At 52.7% G+C, this 14,941-nt stretch overlaps 1 protein-coding gene across 2 annotated transcripts in view; it reads left to right on the top strand.

The window, feature by feature from the left end:
* CDC42BPB (CDC42 binding protein kinase beta) overlaps positions 1-11,804 on the top strand; it is a 92,099-nt gene extending 80,295 nt beyond the window's left edge. Inside the window, exons 29-37 of one of the 2 annotated variants that reach the window (XM_081289645.1) lie at positions 128-190; positions 1,082-1,678; positions 4,415-4,512; positions 4,601-4,685; positions 4,805-4,922; positions 5,029-5,146; positions 5,854-5,959; positions 6,047-6,117; positions 10,568-11,804. In XM_081289645.1, the coding sequence (XP_081145771.1) occupies positions 128-190; positions 1,082-1,678; positions 4,415-4,512; positions 4,601-4,685; positions 4,805-4,922; positions 5,029-5,146; positions 5,854-5,959; positions 6,047-6,117; positions 10,568-10,699 (1,388 nt within the window). In that variant the 3' untranslated portion in view covers positions 10,700-11,804. Of the gene's footprint in view, positions 1-127; positions 191-1,081; positions 1,679-4,414; positions 4,513-4,600; positions 4,686-4,804; positions 4,923-5,028; positions 5,147-5,853; positions 5,960-6,046; positions 6,118-10,567 lie in introns of those variants that run through there. The other variant, XR_014021423.1, reaches the window with a different exon arrangement.
* The last annotated feature ends 3,137 nt before the right edge of the window (positions 11,805-14,941 follow it).

Here is a 14,941-nt window from a genome sequence, read left to right as displayed (position 1 = left end):
AGGCAGAGGTTGGAATGGCTGTGACTCCAGGCCAGAGTTCAGTCAGGACCGCCCTGCCCCAGTGTGCAGTTCCCAGGTGTCTGCAGAGGCAGATGGCTGGCTAACAGGACATGTGTTGTTCCCCCAGATGGAGACAGGATTGCCGTCGGCCTGGAAGAAGGGCTCTATGTCATCGAGGTCACCCGGGATGGTATGTGAGCAGGGGCCTCCCACCCGTCATCTCAGGTCCAGCCTGGGTGCCTACAGCACACAGCCCGAAGGGCTCAAACGAGTTGGCCCCACGTATGAGTCCAGTCCCCACGTGGAGCATCGTGTAAGCAAGAGAGAGGCCGGTAGGAAGCAGCCGTGATAGCTGCCTCTGCCAAGCGCCCCCAGTGTGTTAGCATGCCAGGCAACAGACAGCAGGATGGTACCACATGCCTGGTGATGCAAGTGTATCCTCCCTACATCAGAGTCCCCAGAGTGGGGGCTAGAGTGCCTCGCAGGAGGACCTGGTGGCAGCAGGCACTGAAGCACTGGTCCCTTAGTTCTGTGCTGGATGTGTCACTCTTGCCAGAGGGCTGTGACCAGCAGGCCCTTCTGCACAGTGAGGGTGAGCCCAGAAGCCTTGTGTGACCATAGCAGCCTGACCAATGGTTCAGGTTGTAGAGCAGAGTGAGGATGGAGATTCTGAGCCCCTGCAGGTCCAGGGTTAGTGTGGGGCCGGTGAGGGGTGGGCACTTTCAGAGTTTGTTGGAGATCTGGGGAGGCTGAAGATAGCATTTGTTCTCTGTATTCAAACCAAGGTTTCTTTGGTTAGGACATGAACTGGAATGAAGTCCATGTCTACCCCACAGGGACTCACTGCCCTCAGGAGTGGTGCCCAGCGAGGGCCCTGGCACACTGGGGGCTTGTGGGGTCAGGGGTGTTCGGACCATAATAGGCAGATGCTCCCGGGCGTTTGTGCCTCTGGCCCCGTGCTGAGGATGGCTAGGACTGGCCACAATGGAGGGCTACAAGGGCCTTGACACAGGTTCCCAGTAGAGCTGGGGGTCTGTGAGACGTCGATGGCTTCCCCTCACCCTTGTCCTCCTCACCACAGTGATCGTCCGTGCTGCTGATTGTAAGAAGGTGTACCAGATTGAGCTCGCACCCAAGGAGAAAATTGTCATCCTCCTCTGTGGGCGGAACCACCACGTGCACCTCTGTCCATGGTCTTCCTTTGACGGAGCAGAAGGCAACTTTGACATCAAGCTTCCGGAAACCAAGGGCTGCCAGCTTATAGCCACCGCGACGCTAAGAAAGAGCTCCTCCACCTGTTTGTTTGTTGCGGTGAAGCGGCTGGTCCTCTGCTACGAGATCCAGAGAACTAAGCCTTTCCACAGGAAGTTCAGTGAGCTGGTGGCTCCGGGACATGTGCAGTGGATGGCCGTGTTCAAGGACAGGCTTTGTGTCGGCTACCCTTCTGGGTTCTCTCTGTTGAGCATCCAGGGGGACGGGCCGTCTCTAGACCTGGTAAATCCCACTGACCCCTCGCTTGCGTTCCTCTCACAGCAGTCTTTCGATGCCCTTTGTGCTGTGGAGCTCAAAAGTGAGGAGTACCTGCTTTGCTTCAGCCACATGGGACTGTACGTGGACCCTCAAGGCCGGAGGTCACGCATGCAGGAGCTCATGTGGCCTGCGGCTCCTGTCGCCTGTAGTATGTATATGTTTTCTGTTGCCATACCCCGTTGCCGCTTCTCACGTCCACAGTCGGCATGTGCTCCTTTGCTGTGGTTTGTCTCCCAGTCCGTAGCTGAGCGGTTGCAGGAGCAGGAGGGGCCTAGGCTCCGAGCACTGGCCAGATGCCACACTGCAGCAATACAGGGGCCCTGCGGGTCGCCCCGGCCTGCCTGCTACCCTGAGCATGCTGCCTCATTGTTCCTGGGGCTTTGCAGATGCCCCACAGAGGAGCCCCACGGGGGGCCTGTGGGCAGAGGGCACAGTGAATCAAAGAAGGACCTTGTGTTTAACTCTTTCTAAAAAGGCATTCCTCGGGCTGTGTAAACTTACACAGCAATACAGTAAACTAAAGGGTTTTGGTGGCCAGGAAAAAGTCAACCCTGATGTCTAGGTCATAGGGGCCAGTGTTTCCTGGGAGTAGTAGGAGCCATTCTGTTTGCAAATAGCCGAGTTAGTAGTTTGTTCAGTGTGAGTGACTTCTGTGTGGACACCTGTGGCACTGGGCATAGCTGGGATGACTTGGGCACCTCCAGGGCCTAAGCCTGACAGACGGCCACTTCAGCCTAGTTCTTTGAAGGGCCTTCAGCCTGGAAGTTCTCCATCTGGCTGTCATGGGATTATCAGGGTAGTAGCAGGTAGCCAGCAAGCAGGGCAGCCAGCAGGACACACAGCCCGCAGTGGGGGCACTGGAGCAGGAGGTGGGTATCATGTTTGCCCTTAATCACCTGAAACTGAAGCCTTCATCTTCCTTACCTGTAGCCTTGCCAACTGGCAGTGTGCCCAGGGCACTGGGGCCAATACCCAGGCCTGGGGTGGGCTGCAGTGTCGCACACTGTCCTGTACACTGGGACAGCAGGGTTGGGGTGAGGGTGGCTACAGGCCAGACCTGGAGTATGGTGTCATGCTCCTGGTCTCTGTCCTCACGTGCACTCAGTGCAGGGCTCCTGCCCACACACAACTCCTGCTTCCCAGGGTCCTTTGATTGTTTGGCACAGTTGAGGTTGAAAGGGATCCGGGTCACTAGTGCAGTGTTTCTGTAGGTGGCCACGTATAACCATGGACACCTGAGGTCATTGCGTCTCTGCCTTCGTGGTCTCCTGTCTTCTCTGCCCTGTGCGTAACATAGATGCCAAATCAATTTCAGAGCTGGTAAAAAATAATTTAACATTTAGGGTGAAGAGGTGCTTCTGCAGAGCTGTATGCTGAGTACTGTGTACCTGGCCATCTCTTAGGGGTGCCAGTCAGGTCTTGCAGAGGAGACTGAGAACCACAGCGGTTCTGTAACTTGCTAATCTTCAAACTCCAAAGCCCGCATTCTTTCTGCTGTATTAGTTTTTTAGGTTATTTGTTTCTTTAGACATCTCAATTTTTTCATTTATCAAAAACGAAACCCCCACAGCAAGTAAGAGTTCTTCCCCCAAAATTCCCCTATGAAGACTGCACACCTGAAAGTCAATTCAGGGTCAGCTTTTGCATGTGGCCTTCAAAAAGTGGGCCAACCTCGTGTCTGGAATGTCACTTCTGAGAGGCTGGTGACTAGGCCCAGCACCCTGTCTACCTCCCTGGCCCTGCTGTCCTTCCTTTCCCCTGCACAGGGGCAGGAGAGGCTGGCAGTGTGGGCTGGCTGCAGGCCGTGCCGGAAGTGGAGCCGAGGTGCTCATGCGCACTCCAGCTAGACAGCATGAGGTCAACTGACCTGGGATTTGGAGGACTGGGCACAGCTTTCTCTTAACTTCATGCCCTGCTGGCCTTTAGCTCTGCCTGTCCATGAGGGGCCACCTGGGAACTGTGCCAGGGGGAGGTCGAATAGCAGCAGTTAGGGTGCCTAGAGGGTGGCCCCCTGTGGGAAGTGGTTACCCACTGCTCCTAGTCCATCAGGTCATGCAGGTGGCCTTCACTGCCATCCTCAAAATGGGGGCATCCTCTCAACCTCCCATGCCCACTGTCAACGTAACGGCTGGCCAGCTGTTGTCAGTCAATGGGAAGATACACCAGCCATAAGTGACCATTCTCATGTGTTTTCAGAGCAGGCTGCTAGAGGGTTCCCTCACATCCTCGGGGATCTGTTTGACAGAACCATGCAGTGGGGAGGTCTCACACACTCACCCAGAACCTGCCTGCCTTGGTGCTGTCTGGACGAGGGACCACCCCACTGCATGGTGCTGAATAGTTGGCCCCACCTGAACTTACACCTGTGGGCCTGGATTGATAGGCTTCTATAACCATCAATTCTTATAGGAGAACTAGATGAAAAAACAAGCTTTTAAAATCATTCTAAGTATCTATACTGTGGTGTTTAAGCTGTCACATACAGACAAGTCTGTGGCACACACCTTCAATCCCAGATACCCTAGAAGCTTAGGCAGGAGGACCACAAGTTCAAGGCCAGCCTAAGCCACTTAGCAAAGCCCTCAGCAACTTAGTGAGACCCTGTCTCAAAAATAAAAAAGGCTGGGGATGTGGCTCAGTGGTTGAGCACGTGAGTTCCATCCCCAGCACCAAAAATTTATGTAGTTACGCTGGGGGTAGCGGGGGTGACACGTTAAACGTGTGTGTCGCCCTGTAATGAACACGTCTGGTAAGGTGGGAACATGAAGCCCAGGGGGTGGGCAGTGCTGCCCCCTCCTCTGCACCTTGTCAGGCCAAGGTGGCCTTAGGAGGTAGCAGGCAGGGCCCAGTGCTGCCACTCACCCATTGGCTCCATCTGTGTCAGGCTGCAGCGGCTCCCACGTTACCGTGTACAGTGAGTACGGCGTGGACGTCTTCGACGTGTGCACCATGGAGTGGGTGCAGACCATCGGCCTGCGGAGGGTGAGGCAGCCTCGTGGTCTTGTGTGGGTGGGCTTCCCCTGCCCACCTGTGGCCAAACGTGACTGTCACTCTCTGGTTTCCAACACAGATAAGGCCCCTGAACTCTGACGGCAGCCTCAACCTCCTTGGATGTGAGCCTCCGCGCCTTATCTACTTCAAGAACAAGTCCTCAGGTGAGCCTCCCATCGTAGGGGGCAGAAGCCCGGCCCCAAGCACCCAGTAGTTGCTCTCAGGCCTGGGGGATACTTGCCACTCAGCAGCAGCCATGGTGACTGCATGCTCTCTGCTGCAGGAACGGTCCTCAATGTGCCAGACACCTCAGACAGCAGCAAGAAGCAGATGCTCCGGACTCGAAGCAAAAGGCGTTTTGTCTTCAAGGTGCCAGAGGAGGAGAGGCTGCAGCAGAGGCGGTAAGGGCCAGGGCCCTGCTGGCCAGGCCTCGCCTGAGGAAGGACTGGCTCGGAGCTGAGAGGATTTTTACATATTCCTGAATCTCAGAACGTTTCCTTTCCCCAGAGAGATGCTCAGAGACCCAGAATTGAGGTCCAAGATGATATCCAACCCCACCAACTTCAACCACGTGGCCCACATGGGCCCGGGCGACGGGATGCAGGTGCTCATGGACCTGCCTCTGGTGCGTTCAGGGCTGGGGGGTGGGGGGCGTCCTGTGCAGGCAGCTGGCTCTGAAACTCAAAGCAGGGCCCACCTAGGACTTTGCTCCCCAGCCTCTCACTGTCACATTGACCTGGAGCACCTATCATGTGGCCACCTGCTTAAGCTCCCTTCTCTAGCATTTTTCTTGTCCTGGGCATCCGTGTGCCACCTTGAGCCACTTACATCTGGGCTGGTGGCAGACCCTGCTGTTTTCACCTCATTGTCCCTTAGGAAACCAGCCCTAAGAGAATGGTTTCTAACTTCTTAGTATAAACACAGTAACAGGCTTTTTAAAAATCCTAAATGTGCAAGTTGGGCGCAGTGAGGCACACCTGAAACCCAGCTATCGTATCCAGGGGCTGAGACAGGAGAATCACAAGTTTAAGACTAGTCTCTGCAATTTAGCAAGACCCCATCTCCAAAAATAAGGGTTGGGTGTATAGCTCAGTGGTAGAGCACCCCTGGCTCAGTCCCTAGAAACTCCCCCCACAAAAAAAAAGAAATTGTGGGATTTGACTTGTGAAATTGTCATGACTGGTTCTTATCTCAAACCTAGTGGAGGCTATGTCCAGAGATCTGCAACCCACTTGCCCACTAAAGTCCCATTGTGCAGACCTTGTTGTGGACCTAGGTGCTGGTGCAGCCTGTGGTCACTCTCCCCTGCTCATGCAATGCTCTCTCTCCCAGAGTGCTGCACCGCTCACCCAGGAGGAGAGGCCTGGCCCTGCCCCTGCCAGCCTGGCCCGGCAGCCTCCCTGCAGGAGCAAGCCCTACGTCTCCTGGCCCTCCTCAGGTACCAGAAAGGGGTGGGGCTGAGCAGGAATTGAGCTCCATCAGCTCACAGCTGTTCCCTAAGGTGACGGCTGTTCTTGCTTTGCAGGTGGGCCAGAGCCTGGAGGGACCGTACCTCTGAGGAGCATGTCCGACCCCGACCAGGACTTTGACAAAGAGGTAGGGCTTTGCCCCAGCAACACAAAGTGGCAGGTCCACTGGTGGAGAGGACCAAAGTGGTTTTTGAGAAGGACTCTGCACTGCCTCTAGGGCAGCACCCAGGTCAAGCATGCTGAGGGCTGGGAGGAGGAGGCTCGTGCAGCTGTGGCCCCCAGGGGAGCAGTCCAAGGCCTGGAGGCCTGGGCAGTGTTGCCAGCCCCTCCAGAGCTCTATACGTCCTGAGGGAGGTGTGCATATCCCCTCCTTGGTCCTGAGTCCTGGTCTCCTTCACAGCCCCTCTCTGCCCCAGTGCTAGCCCAGCCCCTCCAGCAGAGCTGCTGAGGGTGTGACAGGCACATCCTGATGAAAACTTCCGTGGAAATTAATTTTCTCCCAGAAGCTTCACACCTTCCAGAATTTTCTATACAATATTTACATGTGCATGTGGCATTCCAGCAGCTGCCCTGGTCCTGGAGGACCTTCCTTTCTGGTCTCTGCTCTCCTTCCTTTCCTGAGCCACTTGGTGCTGGGAGTGGGCAGCAGCACCCTCCTCTGCTTTGAGGCCATACTGCCCCATGCCTCAGTCTCCCCTGAGACTGAGGCATGGGGCAGTGGCCAAGATACAGAGAAGTGAATTTGAACTCATCTGGCACTGCAGGAGGCCTGGAAATGAGGGCCTTGGTATTGCTGCCCATAGGCAAGGGTGGAGGTGCTGGCTCCGCCCACAGCCTCAGCCCAGCACAGAGTGCTGTCCAGCATTTGCTGCCAACCAGAGGCCCACTGAGGCTGTCTCCCCAGAACAGATCAGCTGGCCCTTCCATATCTTCCCATTCTTTCCCCTCGCCAGCTCCCCATGCTCCACTGGATGCTGCAGAAATGTGTTTTCCAGCTGCTGACAGATGCTGTTTTCCGTGGAGTCTACTCAAACGCTTTTCAGGAGACCAGCTTGGGCAAATTAGCAGGACCTTGTCTAAAAATAAAATGAAAAGCCAGGCATAGTGGCACCCACCTGCAATCCCAGCAATTCAGGAAGCTAAGGCTACTTAACGAGGTTCTATCTCTAAATAAAGTATAAAAAAAAGGGGCTGGGGATGTGGCTCAGTGGTTGAGTGACCTTGGGTTCACTCTCTGGTACCAAAAACAAATCTGGAGATGTAGTTCCTGGGGAGCAGGTGCCTAGCACATGTGAGGCCCCAGGTTCTACTCCAACACCAAGAAAAAAACCTTTGCAGGGTACTGTTTGTCGTGGCATCTTGAAAGAATGTGTACATGAGCACATGTGTGTGCCTTCAGGTAGTTGCCAACGCAGCTGTGCATGTGATCAGTGCAGTGCCTGTGCCCTCGCCCTGGGGCCTCAGAGCACCACTGGGAGAGTCCTGTAGAACAGGTCTAGGTCCGCAGGCCCCTCACTTGGCCAGGGTGCTCTTCTTGACTGGCAGCATTTTCAGGGCTGTCCAGGTTCTTATCTAGCCTTCCCAAGTGGCCTCTGGGCTTTTGATGCCTGCAGATGTTGTACATCATTATGGCACATTACCTTGTGTCCCTGGTCACGCGTGCTGTCTTACCAGCGTGCTCCTAGTGTGTGTCTGTGAGCGTTTTGCTCCAGTGTTCATCCATACAGCCTCACGTTCCGGGGGGAATCATCCGTGTCACACAGTTGTCTTAATGTGGGGCTTTCTTTCCTGGAAGGTTTCAACAGGCCTCCCACTGCCTGAAACTGCTGCCTTGTAAAGGAAGGTCTTCCCCCTCCTGTTTTTATCCCCTTGACTATTTTAAAACTCTTCAAACTTCCAGTAAAGTCGCAAGAGCAGTAGCATGAGCAGACCACACGAGCACTGAGCCAAATTTGTCCTCCCGTTTCCCTTTATTCTTTTGGAAGAGCCAGTTGAAGGCACATGCAGCATCGCAGCCCTCTGTGAGCGTCTGAGTGAGGGTGCCCCCACAGCCGTGGCCACCTGCCACTCTCAGGCACTTGCCCTGGTCCCGGGCCATTCATCCTCAAACCCCCTTCTAAATCCAGAATGCAGTCATGGGGCATGCACACTATTACCTGCCAGGTCTTTTGAGTCTTATGTGTCTGGCCTTTTAAATTTTTTATTTATTTTATTTTTTTATCTGTCTTACTTTACTTATGGTTTTGAGGGTTGAACCCAGGGGTACTCTCCCACTAAGCTACATCCCTACCCTTTTTTAGTTTTGAGATAAGTCTCATTAACTTGCAGAGGCTGACTTTGAACTTGGAATTCTCCTGCTTCAGCCTCCTGAGTCCCTGGCCCTGGCTGGGTTTGGCTTTTCTTTTTTCTTCTTCTTCTTCTTCTTTTTTTTTAATCTTTTATGGCATTAAACTGGTTTTAGAAAGTACAGTTCTTTTGGAGAATACCCCTCAGTCAGGGCTTGTCTGATTCTCTGAATGAGGTTAAGAGTGGCAAACCCCCAGCCACACAGGTCTCAGAGAGTCACATGCGTTTCTCCTGAAATTTCCCCGCTGGTGGCTTGTATCATGCCCTTTGACCTAAGGCAGGGACGCTCCCTTAGGTGACCATGGTGCACACCTGTCAAGTTGACAGTCTGCGTGTTCCAGTTTTCTCCATGTCCCAGCAACATCCTTCACCACATTTCCTCTAGGGCAAGACCGAGTACACCAGGCACCACCTGTCACTGCCTGTCTCTCTAGTCCCTTTGCACTGGAACAGGCTATGGCCCTCCTTTGCTGGCTAACAGTATGTAGTTGGCCCAGGTTCCTCCCGGGCGGAGGGAGTCCTGTAGGGCCCAGCTGTCCCCTGTTTATTCTACATGCACCCTGTTTGTTCTTTTAAACTCATGTGAGATCATGACACATAAAAGTGGTTTTTTATTTCTTTATTTTTTTGTGGTGCTGGGGATTGAACCCAGGGCCTTGTGTATGTGAGGCAAGTGCTCTACCAATGAGCTATGTTCCTCAGCCCCCCCATGTCCATTTTTAATTGGGATATTTTCTTATATGTATTCTAAATGCTATACCCTTATCATATATATAGCTTTTGCAAACATTTTCTCCTTCATGTCATCATATCACATTCTTAATAATGTGCTTTGATGTATAAAAGGTTCTAATTTTGGTGAAGTCCAATTTATTTTTTACTTTTTATTTTTTTCCTTCTGTTGCTTGGATTTTAGAAGTCTTAACCTAATAATCCACTATTGCCAAGTCCAGGGTGTTGAAGATTTACTCCTGTTTTCATCTATGAGCTCTATGGTTTTAGCTATCATGTTTAGGCTGCTGGTCTGTTGGAGTAATTTTGCTTGTGATGTGAGGTAGAGCTCTGACTTCCTTCTTCTGCATGTAAATACTCAGCACATTTGTTTAAGGTCTGTTTTTCCCACTGGATGGTCTTGGCACCTATATTGAAAAATCAGTTGACCACAGGTATTATTTCTGGTCTCTCCATTCTATTCCATTATCTGTATATCTGCCTTTACATTGGTACCACAGTGTTATAGTGTATTTTGAAGTAGTAAGTTTGGGAAGTGTGAATCCTTAAGCTTTCTTTCTGTTTAATATTGCTTTGACTATTCTGGGACCCTTGTACTTGTATATGAAACTGAGGATTGCTTTTCTATTTCTGCAAAAAAGCGATTGGAATTTCAGTAGAGATTGTGTCGAATCTGTAGACCACTTTGGGGAGTAATGCCATCTTAAGTCTTCCAATCCATGAACATGGGATATCTTTCCATTGATTGACGGATTGATTTTTAAAAGTGATTTGCAATTTATAACATACAAATCTTTTGCCTCCTTGGTTAAATTTATTTTTTATATTTACTCTTTTGAGATACTATTGTAAATGGACTTGTTTTTCTTGGTTTCCTTTTCAAGCTATTCATGGCTGGTGGGTAGAAGCATAGCTGATTTCCCTTGTGTTGATTTGTACCTGCAGCTGTGCTGAATTCACTTGGTTTTTGTGAGTTCTTTGGGATTTCCCATGGATAGAGTCACGTATTCTACAAATGGAGATCATTGGGCTTCTTTTCCAACCTGGGCGCCTCTGTGGCCTTTTCTGGCCCAGTATTGCTTGCTGGAACTTCCAGTGCAGTGTCGAGCTGCGGCGTTAAAAGCACACCCTTGGCTTTTTCCTGATACAGGAGAAAGCTGTCTCCACTGAATGGTATCAGCTGTGGATTTTTCATAAAGGTCCTTTCACCGTGTTGAGCGCATACTCCCAAGAGAGTGTCAATTATGTCTTTTTGGCCCTTTGGTTACAGGTCATCTGGCTGCTTCACCGTCGAGTCTCTATTCTGTAATTGTCAGTACCAGGTCCTTTCTGAGTGCCTTTACTGGCTGACACCAGCAAGCTTAAGGACCTCGTGAATAGCTTATGTAGTGTTTTTCCTAACAGGAAAAGAGCAGCCACTGTGCCTGTCCCTCCAGGGCCGGATATGCCCTCCCAGCCCTGTGACAGCTGGTTCTCACGTGTTCTCTTTGCATTGACAGCCTGACTCGGATTCCACCAAACACTCAACTCCCTCAAACAGCTCCAACCCCAGCGGCCCGCCGAGCCCCAACTCGCCCCACAGGAGCCAGCTCCCCCTCGAAGGCCTGGAGCAGCCAACCTGTGACGCCTGAGACTACCAGAGCACCACCGTGGGGTCAGGGAGCCGGGATGGCCCCAGCATCAGTGCCAAGACTGAGCTGACCCTCCAGTGTTGTCCAAGGAAATGTAGATCCGTTTGTAGATATGGAGATGGAAAAAAGTCTTTATTAGAGTAACGGTCAGTTTTACACCACGTCATGCGTGGCATAGACCAGATCTGTTTGTCTGCACAGCCGTGAGGCGACTCTTCTGTTTGCACATGAAGGACCACCACACACTTCCCTCCCACCCAAAGCCAGCCGGGAAGGCTGTGGGGCGCTGCTGGCTGCCTCAGCAGAGCCCCGTGAGAACTGGCCACTGGGGACAGCAGGCGGCTCGGGACACAGCCTCAGGGCCTAGGCTCTACCCTGGCTCCTGAGGCTGCGTCTGAGACCAGAGGGCAAGAGTAGGAGCCCTGAGTCGTTCCCAGCGTCACTAGCGTTTGAGGACAGGAACGTGGAGGTCAGCTGTGGAAGTCCTGGTGGTGACTGTGTCCCTGTGAGCCAGAGTACTCTAGGTCACAGCCGTGTGGTGCCAGCAGCACCAGCGCCACGAAGGCAGCTGCACTTCCACTTGCCACCAGGCGCCCGCCTCCTGCCACAGCCAGCGTCACCTACAGGCACGCCCTGTGGCCTTCCCTTTCCGCCCCGCATGGAGCCCCGTGATTAGTAGCCCGTGTGAATCACGTAGACTCGCCCAACACTCCTGCACATCAGCCCAGCTCACAGCGCGTGACGCCTGTGCGTTTAACCTCACCCCTCTGTGTCCCGTGTTGAGTGACCAGGTCTGTGGCCCTGTCTCACTGAGGCTTGTGATTCACTGTGGTAGCAGATGCAGCTTGTCACAGCTGGAGACTGGGCTCCCATCTCCCACAAGGTGCGCTTGGCTAGGTGGGCACTGAGGGATGTGGCACCGCTGGCTGTCATACCCAGCACCTGCCTGCCCTCTCCGCCCTCCGGGGCCTCACGCTGGGCGGGCACCTGCTGGGGGTTCTGGTTTTTACTTTTTTAATGTAAGTCTGAGTCTTTGTAATTATTGAATTGTGAGAACATTTTTGAATAATTTACCTGTCAATAAAGCAGGAGATGGCAATTTTAATGTTCCCAGTGGTTTGTTTGGGTTTGATGTTGCCCTAATTGCCTGCGCTGCCAGGAGAACCCACACAGGAAGTGCCTCCATGGTGTGTTGCCCTGTCCACAGAAGCTGTGCTGTGGCTAAGCAGAAGAGCATGACCTGGAGGGGCTGCCTGTCCACATGTACATCTCAACTCCCCAGCAGAGGGCGACCTGGAGCAGGTGACCAACACCCCCCCCCCCCCAGCCTACAGTGAATCAGGTGATGCCTGCCGCTCACTGGGACCTCCAGCTAGTCCATCCTTGGTAAGATGAACGCAGTAAGGGCACCTGCCCAGGCGTGTGGCCTGAGGATGAGTTCAGAGAGCAGCCAGCTGGGTGGCGGGCAGGGCCGGGGACCTGGGAAGTGCCCACTCTACTGTGATGGCAGCAGCTACCTCCAGCTCTGTGCTGCTCTGCAGTCCACGTTGGCCAGTGGCCTGTCCTGAGCCAGGGGAGCGACAGGGCGAATTTCAGGCAAATCAGCCCTCAGGGTCCTGCCCACAAGAGGTCGGCATTGATCTGTCCTTGGCAAGCTGAACACCACACCGTCTGGGGGGCATGCAGCCTTCTTCCTGTCCCACTGCAGACCTGGTGGGAGCAGTAGTGGCCACGCAGGCATAAAGGGCAGAGCCCTCGGGGTCCACGGGGCCGGCTGTCAGCTCCACCCCACATGCCTGTCCTCAGGCCTCAAACTGCCTCCGGTTTCGGCCAGTTTGGAAATGCTGTGGTAGACTGTGGCATCCACATAGGGGAACGGCATGTGGCCAGAGTGACAGACTGCAGCCCAGCCAAGCAGGCCACTACCCAAGGGAGGCCAGGCTATGCCAGGGCCACTCTACTCCTGCACAAGCTGCACGTGGCAGGTCCGTGCCCTTGGCCGTGTCTGCGTGCCCTTGCACATGTGCACAACTGTGGTCTGCCTTCCCACGCTGCAGTCCCAGGGCGCCTGGCTCCAGCTCTGGCAGCAGCCTGCTGGTCGGCCATGCTCTGGGGAGGCGCGGCCTCACTCTGCGGTGATGCACTTGAAAGCTGTGGACTCAGAATGCAGCCAGTCTTGTCAAGTCCCAACCAATGGAAAAATGAAGTTGGAGGCTGTGAAGCAGGGGACTCAAGTGCAGCCTGCCTGAGGAACAAGACCACCGGACCAGAGCCGCACGGAGGCTGAGGCTGCCCCGCCTCACACCAAGTGCCCTTGCAAGAGGGTGGCCCTGTCACTTGGTAGAGTGCTTACCTTGCATGTTCGAGGCCAGGATTTCAATCCCCAGGGAATAAAAGAAAAAAAAAATACTGTCCACCCGGCAGTTGTCCCTCCAGTTCCAGCCTGGAGCCACCCATGTCAACCCTCCCAGCCAAGGGTCCCTGTCTCAGTCTGACATGATGGCCACTCAGAAGTCATTTCCTCTAAAACCTCCCCCTTCCTAAAGCCTCTTTGAACACATCTATAGCTTGCCACGGCACCGTGTCCCCACTGCAGCGTTCTGTCGTCCCAAACATTCCTTAGAGACTCTCTGGTGGGTATTTAGGTGGACATACTTGGTGTCAGCAGTGGACCTGAAGCCAGGAGCGGGCGGATGGCTCCAGGAAGCAGGCATGCTGTCCATACTGGACCTTTGTGCAGTTCTGGGGCTGGCCTTTTTTTGCCCTGCTGAATCCTCTTGGGCTGGACTCCCCCCCTTTTTCGTAGAGGCTCCCTGCTGGCTTTAGGATAAGCCCTTTTGGGTACACAAGCCCGCTCAGCCAGTCCCTGCCCATGCTTATTCACATTTCCTCAGAACTCTGCCAGGACTTGATGTGTCCTCTGGTGAACTGCTTCCGGTTTGTGTGCCCAGTGGAATACTTCATGTGACCTGCGTCTAATTGAAGACTTGTGAGCACCTTTATTTTGGTTTCACTTTGGTTACAGGTGTCTATAAATGATTCAGCTTCTTTACTTTTCTCCCTACTTGTTTCTGAAAATCTTCCAAGAGCAAAATAAACATTGTAAAACAGGTGGACATGGGGACAGGGTGGCCACCCAAAAGCCATTAGCAAGTCCCACCAGCCGTGAGAGAGTAATCTCTAGGTGCAGCATGGTGATTGCCTGGTCATAGGCAGGTGAGGTGCCCACTGGGTGCCTGTCAGACACAAGACAATTTCCTTGCAGCCTGGACAGTGTGGTCACAGACAAGACTGGCTGTCTGCAAGTAAAGACTCGTGTGCCGGGTGTGCTCAGCAAAACAAGGATTTCTGCCCACACCCGCAGCTCCCGGCAGGGCTCGGGTTTTCCATGCTTTGGTAGACACGTTGGGAGATGGAAACAAAGTGGGACCCCAAGGTTTCAGAACACAACCTCACCCTCCAGGGACTCCAGCCACCACAGAGTGGTCCATTCCTGGGCATCTTCTGGCTACACATCACTGGAAGACAATTCTTAAATGTGTAATTATACTGCTAATGTAAAGGCTCTCTTCCTGTGCCTATTTTGAATCTGACTTTTCCATTTTATTAAGAAAAAGACGGGCTGGGGTTGTGCCTCAGTGGTAAAGTGCTTGCCAAGCATGTGCAAGGCCCTGGGTTTGATCCTCAGCACCACATAAAAATAACTAAAATAGGGCTGGGGATGTGGCTCAAGCGGTAACGTGCTCGCCTGGCATGTGTGCGGCCCGGGTTCTATCCTCAGCACCACATACCAACAAAGATGTTGTGTCCACCGAAAACTAAAATAAATATTAAAAATTCTCTCTCTCTCTCTTTAAAAAAATAAATAAAAATAACCAAAATAAAAGTGCTGTGTCCAATTACAACTAAAAAAAAATTTAAAAAAAAAAAAAAAAGAAAAGGGCTGGGGCTCAGCAGCTAGAGCGCTCGCCTCGCACATGCGAGGCCCTGGGTTTGATCCTCAGCACCACATAAAAATAAAAAAATAAAATAAAGGTATTGTGTCCAACTACAACTAAAAAATATTTTTTTATAAAAAAGACAAAAAAAGGGTAAACCCAAGCTTTAAAGTTTTTTTTATGGCATTTCAGTCAAGATGGGAAAACCTTTCAAAATTAATGGTGTTGTAATTTACCATAGCTCTGCAGCAATCTAGACACCAGAGAGTCACCCCCTTTTAGAAATAAGAATTTTGGTTTGCCT

The sequence above is a fragment of the Spermophilus citellus genome, assembly GCF_964194105.1.
Source record: "Spermophilus citellus genome assembly, chromosome: 4".
In the NCBI taxonomy this organism is placed as follows: domain Eukaryota; kingdom Metazoa; phylum Chordata; class Mammalia; order Rodentia; family Sciuridae; genus Spermophilus; species Spermophilus citellus.
Note: the sequence above shows the minus strand (reverse complement) of the source record. Positions and strands in the feature narration are given on the sequence as shown.